This window comes from Trichechus manatus, unplaced genomic scaffold (assembly GCF_000243295.1).
Source record: "Trichechus manatus latirostris isolate Lorelei unplaced genomic scaffold, TriManLat1.0 scaffold00028, whole genome shotgun sequence".
NCBI classification, from domain to species: domain Eukaryota; kingdom Metazoa; phylum Chordata; class Mammalia; order Sirenia; family Trichechidae; genus Trichechus; species Trichechus manatus.
The window spans coordinates 8,867,379-8,876,281 of record NW_004443964.1 but is presented as its reverse complement, the minus strand read 5'-3'; the positions used below and the strand labels follow the sequence as shown (position 1 = coordinate 8,876,281).

Here is an 8,903-nt window from a genome sequence, read left to right as displayed (position 1 = left end):
TTCCGAATTGCCAAAAGTAATCACCTTCAATGGATCTCTTCATTTAGAAATGAATCATCCTTCCTGGTGTTGGTGTGGTGGGCAGATTTTTATTTAAAAACCATAAGAAATTAATTTATGACAGGCGGGCATTATTTGCCTCAGGATATGGCACTTGAGGACGTACAGAGCACCACCTGCGCAGTATTTGTGCCAAGACAATTGAAGTTGAATCTAATTAGTAGTTACTTGAATCTAATTAGAAATACAGGGAACAGAAGAACAAGTTAACAACACCATGAGAAAGCAGCTGGCCAAATCCAGAATGTCGGATATTCCACAGCAGGGGTCGACAAACTGTGGCCCTCTGCCTGTTTGTATAAATAAAGTATTATTGGAACACAGCCAGTTGTGACAAAGATCATGTGGCTTCCAAAGCCTGAAATATTTACTCTCTGGCCCTTTACGTAAAAAGTTTGCTGACCTCTGTCCTATAAAACCTGGTTTCTCCAACAAATTAACTGCATGAAAACAAAACAAAAACAAAGAAGAGGGGAACTATTGTAGAATAAAAGAGACTCACCAACCCAATGCAATGTGTGGACCTTGTTTAGATCCTGAATTCAACCAATCAACTATAAAAAAACACTTTGGAGGCAACTGAAGAAACTGAAATATGGGTTAGCATTAGGTGAAACGAAGGAATTGGTGTTTATTGCGTTAAGTGTGACGGTGTCACAGTTGTTATGTTTAAATAAAAAAGTCTTTTTCAGTAAGAAATGTACACAGACATGCTTAAGGTGAAATTACATGTCTCGGATTTGCTTTAAAACATTCAGCAAAAATAAAAAATAAAAAAGTGGAGGGAACAGATGAAACAAAACAGGCAAATGTTGATAATTGCTGAAGTGGAGGGATGGGTACATGAGGGTTAATGATACAACTCTCTTTACTTTTGTGTCTGTTTGAAAATTTCCATAGTAAGTTACAGAAAGAAAAGAAACAACCCAGGAGTTCATTCAACCCAGACAGGGTAAAAATTTTCCCAAATAATCTGCAATTATCTAACTGGCTATTATACAGTTTTGACGAGTGCTTCTCAGAGGTCCTCGCAGCTTTAAATCCTATCAGATAGTCCTCAGGAAATCAAGCATGTGCAAAAATATTTAGTTACAAGGGCATTCAAGACAGCATTTCTTCAGATTAGCAAAAATTTAGAAACAATCCAAATACCCAGCAACAGGGAACTGGCAACATAAATTATGTTACATCCTTACCACGGACCACGAAATAACTGAGTTTATACAAAAATATTTACTGACATGGGAAGAGGTTCACAGTAGATTCTGAAGGAAAAAAGCAGATTAAGAAACAGTGGGTTTCTAGGTTTGTCAAATGGCACCCAAATATTATTACTGATTATCTCTGACTGGGGGAACCACAGATAATTCTACTTTTCTTCTTCTCTCTTTCTCTGCTTGTTCTTCTGTATTTTGTTTGCCCCCCAAAACCAATATTGATGGTTGTTAGCTGCCATTGCCCTTGACTCACGGTGACCCCAAGCACAATGGAACGAAATGATGCCCAGTCCTGGGTCATCCCATGATGGGTTGTGGATGGGACTTTTGTGCTCCATAGGGTTTCACTGGCTGGTTTTTGGAAGTCGATCACCAGGCATTTCTTCCCAGTTTGTCTTAGTCTGGAAGCTCTGCTGAAACCTGTCCAGCATCATAGCAACACACAAGCCTCCAACGACGGACGGGTGGTGGCTGTGCATGAACTTCATTGGCCTGGAATTGAACCCACATGGAAGGCGAGAATTCTACCACTAAATCACTGTTGCCTCCATAAACAAATATCTAAGGAGCCCTAGTGGTGCAAAGGTGAAGTGCTCAGCTGCTAACTGAAAGGTTGGTGGTTCGAACCCACTCAGTGGCTCCTCTGGATAAAGACCTGGACTCTCGTAAAGATTACAGCCTAGAAAACCCTATGGGGCAGTTCTACTCTGTAACACATGGGGTCACTATGAGTCAGAACTGACTTCACGGCACCTAGCAACAACAGCACCAACTAATTGTATAAGAAGAAGAAAAAAGCAATGCAAATATTTATAAATGTTAATAATGGCTAACAGTGACTTGTTCAGGTTCTGTTCATTTGGCTCGGGTACCAGACAGGAGAGCTTTGTTTAGAAATTATTTTGGAGGCTGCTTATGCTAGGAACCAGCCCTTGTCCAGACCTTCACCTCCGGACCCTGGTGATATTCTGAGAACATATAAGGAAGGATTAGGTGGTATCATGGATTGAATTGTGTCCCCAGAAAATATGTCAACTTGGCTGGGTCATGATTCCCAGTACTGTAGGATTGTGTACCATTTTGTAATCTGATGTGACTCCCTTATGTGTTGTAAATTCAATAATTATGATGTAATAAGATGGATCAGCGGCAGTTATACTGATGAGGTCTACAAGATTAGATAGTGTCTTAAGCCAATCCCTTTTGAGATATAAAAGAGAGAAGTGAGCAGAGACACATGGGAACCTCACACCACCAAGAAAGCAGTGCCGGGAGCACAGCACATCCTTTGGACCTGAGGTTCCTGTGCAGAGAAGCTCCCAGACCAACGGAAGACCGATGCAACACAAGGACCTTCCTCCAGAGCCTTCTCCTGGAGCTGATGCCCTGAATTTGGACTTGTAGCCTACTGCACTGTGAGAGAATAAACTCTTTGTTAAAGCCATCCACTTGTGGTATTTCTGTTATAGCAGCACTAGATGACTAAGACAGGTGGCCACCACTTTAGATTGATTTGGTAGCTCAGATCTTTTCTCGTCTGCCTGCTTGTTTTATGGCTGGAGCCCAGCTGGAAACCTGCTACACATTAGAATCCCCTGGGGAGTGTTTAAAAAAGATGGATGCCTGGGACCCACCACGGAGATCCACCCGCAGCAGATGGGAGGAAGCAGGGAAGCCCTCGAAAGTTCAAGAAGAGGGTGGGAGATGTGGGGGTAGCCTTGGTCATAGACTTTACAAATTTTAGGGGTACCAGAAACCAAGCCTGCTCTCTCCCATCTAGAAAAGATAAGCGGTGCAGCTCATCTTATTGTCCTAGATGAGTAATTCTATCTTAAGGCAAGGACCTCCCACTCCTCTCCCCCGGTAAATTAGAATAGTGGGGGCTCCTGTAGGGTGGGCCTACAGATGTGTTAGAGGAGGTCCCTAAATCCCTTTGTTTATCAGGAATCATCTAGAGAATGAATACAATGTACAAGTATTTTCCAAGTATAAATAGATATTTTATAAATGAAGTGTCAACTGATTTAAAAGTTTCACTGAATTAGCGTAACCTTTTGTAATTACAGACGTTTTCAATGAGTGACTACCGAAAGTATAGTTACCACATACAAGGGTCTGGCTAGGATCCACAGCAGTACTCTATGGAGGGTGGGGTTCTCTGTGAGAATCTTTTTACACTTGGTATATTAACTTTTTTTTTTTTGCAAAACTAATAAACTCGGTAGTAAACACATGACGGATTACTTGTTGACAATATTATAAATCTATGCACGGGATGTCAACATTCACGTTTGCATTTATGCTGGCACCGTAACTTTTAATGAGATGTGTCTCAAATAGGGGCCTGTGATGTATACTCAGGTGTTCCAAGTTCTCTTCAAATCGGGTTGCTAAAAAGTCTAGTGCCCTTTATCCTTCCTTGGTTCCTAAAAACCAGTTGCCATCGAGTCAACTCTGACTCATGACGACCCCGCGTGTGTCAGAGTAGAACTGTGCTCCATAGGGTTTTCGATGGCTGATTTTTCTGAAGGGGATCGCCAAGCCTTTCTTCTGAGGCCCCTCTGAGTGGACCTGAACCTTCAACCTTGTGGTTAGCAGTCCAGTGTGCACCACTCAGGGACCCTCCTGGGGTCTCATCTGGCATGGCCGTATGGACTGTCATGTGCCTGTTAACCACCAGATGGAGCCCCAGGACACAACTGCCTCTTGCAGAGGAGGTGAGGGGAGGCCCCTTTCTCCAACTGGCCCCTGTGCCCTGGCCCCTTCCAGCCTTGATGCCAGTTCTTCAGCAGTGACATTGCCCATAAAACAGAAGCAACATGGAGGGAGTATTTATTTTTAAGGAAGCAGTTAAATTTTTTTACTCGGCATTTCTGAGCTCAAGAGAGAGACAGAAGGGGCCATTCCCTCCTGGTTTTTAGTTCTTGAAGCCTTCCCGGGGTTTGCCGGAGGTGTCCTTGTCCCGAGCTGGAGCAGGGCCCAGCTCTTCCACCTTTCGTGGCTGCTCTGTCCACGGCTGCTCCTCCCCGCCCTCTGCAGGGGCTTCCGAGGTGGGACCCGGTCCCCAAGGCCAAACCACCTGCCCCGGCCCTGGCCCCACCACGGCTGACGAGGAGGTGGCCTGGGTCTGGGCACTTTCCCACCTCACATGCCTCTCCGAGACAGTCACCCCCAGGATGAGGGCCATTTCCTGTCCCCAGCCCTAGCACTGCTCCCAAGTCTGTTCACTGGGACCCCTCTGCTGTCCCCCAGTGGGCAGAGGGTCTAAGACTTGGGGGCCTAGTGAGGGTGTCTCGAGGTCTCAGTGAGAACAACACAGCGCCCTCCACCCCTCACCGACCCTAACTGTCTCTTTCTTTTTCCTTCCCTCCTCCACTCCTCTTTTCTCATTTTCCTTCACCCCCTCCCTTCTTCCTCCCCCTCTGACATCACCTCAATTCAATTCAACGTGGCCCAGGTCCCCAGGTTTTTATTTAGCATCTGCTGAGGCTCAGTCCCAGGTTGGTGGGAACAGTTAACGTGCTCAGCTGCTAACTGAAAGGTGGGAAATTCGAGTCCACCACAGTGGTGCTGAGGAAGAAAGGCCTGGTGATCTACTTCCCAAAGGTTGGCCACTGAAAACTCTACGGAGTACAGGTCTACTCAGGCTCACGTGAGGTCGCAGTGAGTGGGACTCATGGTGATTCAGAGATGACTCGATGCCAACTGGTTTTTCGTTTTTTTTTGGTGGCTCAGCCCTGCACTCAGCTCTGTAGATGGTCCCCAGGGGCGTGGCTTGGCCCTAGGGACAGCACTTACGGCTTGGACTAAACACCCTCCACAAGCCACCCCTAAAGGCTTCCCCTCCCCACCTGCCTGCACGGTGAGCCTCGGGTCCGGGAGCCGCAGAGCGCATACCTGATGGTCACTCGGGGGTCATGGGTCACACCACACACCATGGAGGCCTGGGTGCCCTTGATGACACTCTGGTCCTGCGGGGGCTTGGTGATTCGGGTCCGGGCTGAAAGAGAGCGGCGGAGGCAGCATGCTGAGTAGGGTCCCAGAGTAAGGCGTGTGGTGCGGGTGGTGGGAGGGGCGATTTTAGGAGAATCGGGGCCGTGCGGCTGGGCTCTGGTGGGTGAAGGCAGACCCGCACGTGGACAGGTCCACGGTAGTGGAAGCCCCAGAATGGTTACAGAGAACAGGGTAATTTAATTCTCGGAAGCCACTTTCATAGTGGGGACTCATTTAATTTTGCTCTCACAAATCCACAGGAAGGACAGAGAAACAGAAATGATGATGATGACGAGGGCCTGTCAGCAGTCCAGACAGGGCGAAAATAGTGTTTCTGATTCCCAGTCCAGTGCGAGACCCACCAGACCACCCGGGCTCAGCCTGGACAGGTGGCCCCCAGGTGCGAGGAACTTGCGTGTGGATCCCACAAGGTACGATCCTAGAGTGGAAGGGGCTTAAGGAGTTCCCTTAAAGCTGGGGTCTGCAGACTACAACCTGGGGGCCAAATCCCTCAGATGGCCTGTTCCGGTTAATAAACCTTCACAGGAACCCAGCCACGCTCACTTGATTAGGTATGGTCCACGGCCGCTTTCTCGTTGAGGGGCTATGACAGACGTCTGGCCCATGAAGCCTACAATATTCACTGACTGTGGCTTTACAGGAAAAGTTTGTTGACATCTGCCTTCAAGCGGAGGAAGACAGCGGCGACGTCACCGTGAGCATTGTCTCCAGGGCCCTGACCTTCCCGGCCCCTTACATCTGGACTAACACGCTTGTCGATGGCCCTCCTATGAAGACCCTTGGCTGGACAGACACACAGATGTTGAGACGGGCGAGTGTGTGTTCTGCAGCACTCGTGTGTTCCAGCCCTGCAGGGTGCACACACAAGTGCACAGATGTGTAAAGTGATGGCACTGTGCACACTCACCCCACACGACCAGGTCTGCCGAGGCCTCGTCGACCCCCCGGGAGTTGGTGGCCAGGCAGGCGTAGGTGCCGGCATCGGAGATGTGTGTGGGGCTGATGAGCAGGCTGCCCGACTCCAGCAGCGTGAATCGGGGCAGCTGGACGGAGCCGCTGGCCAGGATGCGCTCCCCTGAGGACAGATGACAAGGGGGCGGGGGGCTCAGGCTGCAGGACCCCGGTAGCCTGCCCTGGCAGCCGCCCAATACCTCCCCCGAAAGCCCCTGACACCATGCCCTGGCAGCCCCTGATATCCCACCCAGGTGCTCCCCAACACCCTGCCCTGGCAGCCTACTGACACCTCCCCAGGCAGCTCCCCTGACCACCCAGGCAGCTCCCTGACACCCCACTCAGGCAGCTCCCCAAAACCCCACCCAGGCAGCTCCCCAAAACTCCTGCCCAAGCAGCCCCCCTGATACCCTGCCCCGGCAACACCTTGACATCCTACCTAGGCAATTCCATGACACCTCACTCAGGTGGCTCCCTGACACCCCTGCCCAGGCAGCCCCCCAACACCCCACCCTGGCAACCCCCTGACATCCTACCTAGGCAATTCCATGACACCTCACCCAGGTGGCTCCCCGACACCCCTGCCCAGGCAGCCCCCCGACACCCCACCCCAGCATCCCTCTGACATCCTACCTAGGCCATTCCATGACACACTGCCCTGGCAGCCCCCTAACACCCCACACTAGCCCTCCAACACCTTGAGTTTGCTATGTGCCCAGACCACATGTCCCACCCACTCCCCTGGCCCTCCTCGCCAGGGTGGTCTCAGGCAGGCTCCTGCTGTGAAATGCTAGAAGGGTCCCTGAAGGGAGCCGGGTGGGTTGAGGCCCAGAGAGGTTTCTGACTTGGTGACCGGCACAAGGTCACATGCTCACAGAGAAGACAGCCTGGAGCCCAGGTCTCTGGACGTTCCCTCCCCCATGCTGTCTGCCCTTCCCTGTCTCCTGAGCCTGGGGCGGCAGCTGGCACTGGAGCCGGGGGAGGGGAGAAGACAGCGCTGACAAGGTGGTGACGGGCAACCTGCAGCAGGAAATTTCTGGAGAGTCACCTTCAAGGAAGCAAGGAGGGCTACGGGTGGGGAGTGGGGGGTGCCGCAGAGAGGGACATGGGTAGGGCAGCCCTGGGCAGGCCGGGGCGGTCCCTCTGCAGCGGGGCCGGGGAGGCCTCGTGCCCACCAGAGGGGGTCCTGGCCGGAGAGCAAGAGCGAGGGCAAGAGCAAGGTGTGTTTGAGTGAGCCGAGAGCGTGGGCCTCTAGTTCATCCACTGTCTCTATGTAAACTAAAACCCTCCCTCTCTGTGGCTAGCAGGCGCAGATTGGCCAATAAGCAAGGTAAGCACAGTGCTTACTGTGCTTACCAGATCACCTGTAGTGAACAATCTCACATGGTTTCTTGAAACCCATGTGAGATTGTTCACTACAGATGAGTAAGTGAGCAAAAGTAAGCCCGTGCTTACCTTGCTTACTGGGTCATCGCCCTTGTCAGGGATTGTAAATTTGAAGAGGCTTTGATTCTGTAGGAAGGTGCTGTGAGGCTGGGAGAGAGACAGATGCCAGCCATACCTAGAAGCAGAATCTTTGATGTGGTGAAACAATGTGAGATTGTTCAGTCCAGGTGATTTGGTAAGCAAGGTAAGCACCATGCTTACCTTGCTTATTGGACAATCCGCCCCTGGTGGCTACAGCAGCATGTCCAGGTGTGAGTCTTCATGCGTTGATGTGCACACGTGTGCAGGCAGGTTGAGCTAGTGAGCGTGGCGGGGGTGTGTATTTCTGTGTCTGGGCACATGCCTGAATGAGCTACCTTCGTCGCACAAACGCTTACTGAGCACCTGCTATGTGGGAGGCTCTGTCCCAGGCCCTGGGGAGACAGTGACATGGCTGAAACCACTGGCTTCGTGGGGAGACAGGTGACAAGCAAAGGGAGTGAAGAGATGATCTGGTGGATTAGAAGGCGGGGAAGTGAAGCAGCATGGGGCGAGGGGAGGCCTGGGGCAGGGAGAGGTGGGGAGAGGCCTGTGGAGAAGGTGCATCTGAGCAGAGACTTGGAGGCGAGAGGGAGAGACTGCGTACAGGTGTGTGTACATGTGTACACACACGTGTATACACGTGTGTGTGTGTGTGTACACGGGGAGAGTTGTGAAAGTAAGCATGCAGAGGGGAAGGAGGAAGTGTGCCCGGGATGCAGCCCAGGGCGCAGGGGGACTTAGGGTGGACAGCTTGGGCTTTGCAGGTCCAGCTGCCTGGGGGAGGAGGAATGGCCTCCTGCCTGCGCTAACTGCCACCACCATAATAATATTCCACATCGAGTAGCTACCACTTCCTGGGCTTCACCCCTTCCCAGCCACTGGGCACTCTCTCATCTAGTCTTCATGGCTGCCCCGGGGTATCACTGTCCCCACTTCACAGATGGGGAACCTGAGGCTCGGAGTGAGTGAGTAACTCGCCCAAGGCCACATGTGGAGCCAGCAGGGCAGCCCGTGGTGCACACTCGGATGTGAGAGAAGATGCCCTCTTGGGTTGTGCAGTGCACGACTTTCACAACTGTCCAGGGCCTGGAACTCAACCTGGAGGGCTCGTCCAGGGCCTGGAACTCAACCTGGAGGGCTCGTCCAGGGCCTGGAACTCAACCTGGAGGGCTCGTCCAGGGCCTGGAACTCAAC

The 8,903-nt window shown here is 51.4% G+C and overlaps 1 protein-coding gene across 1 annotated transcript in view; it reads right to left on the bottom strand.

Annotated features, from left to right (window-relative positions):
• Positions 1-8,903, bottom strand: part of LOC101358658 (protein sidekick-2) — a 173,934-nt gene that overhangs the window by 88,405 nt on the left and 76,626 nt on the right. The window contains exons 12-13 of the mRNA XM_023729433.1: positions 6,199-6,366; positions 5,175-5,277 (exon numbers count right to left, since the gene is read on the bottom strand). Of these exons, the coding sequence (XP_023585201.1) occupies positions 5,175-5,277; positions 6,199-6,366 (271 nt within the window). The remainder of the gene's footprint in view (positions 1-5,174; positions 5,278-6,198; positions 6,367-8,903) is intronic.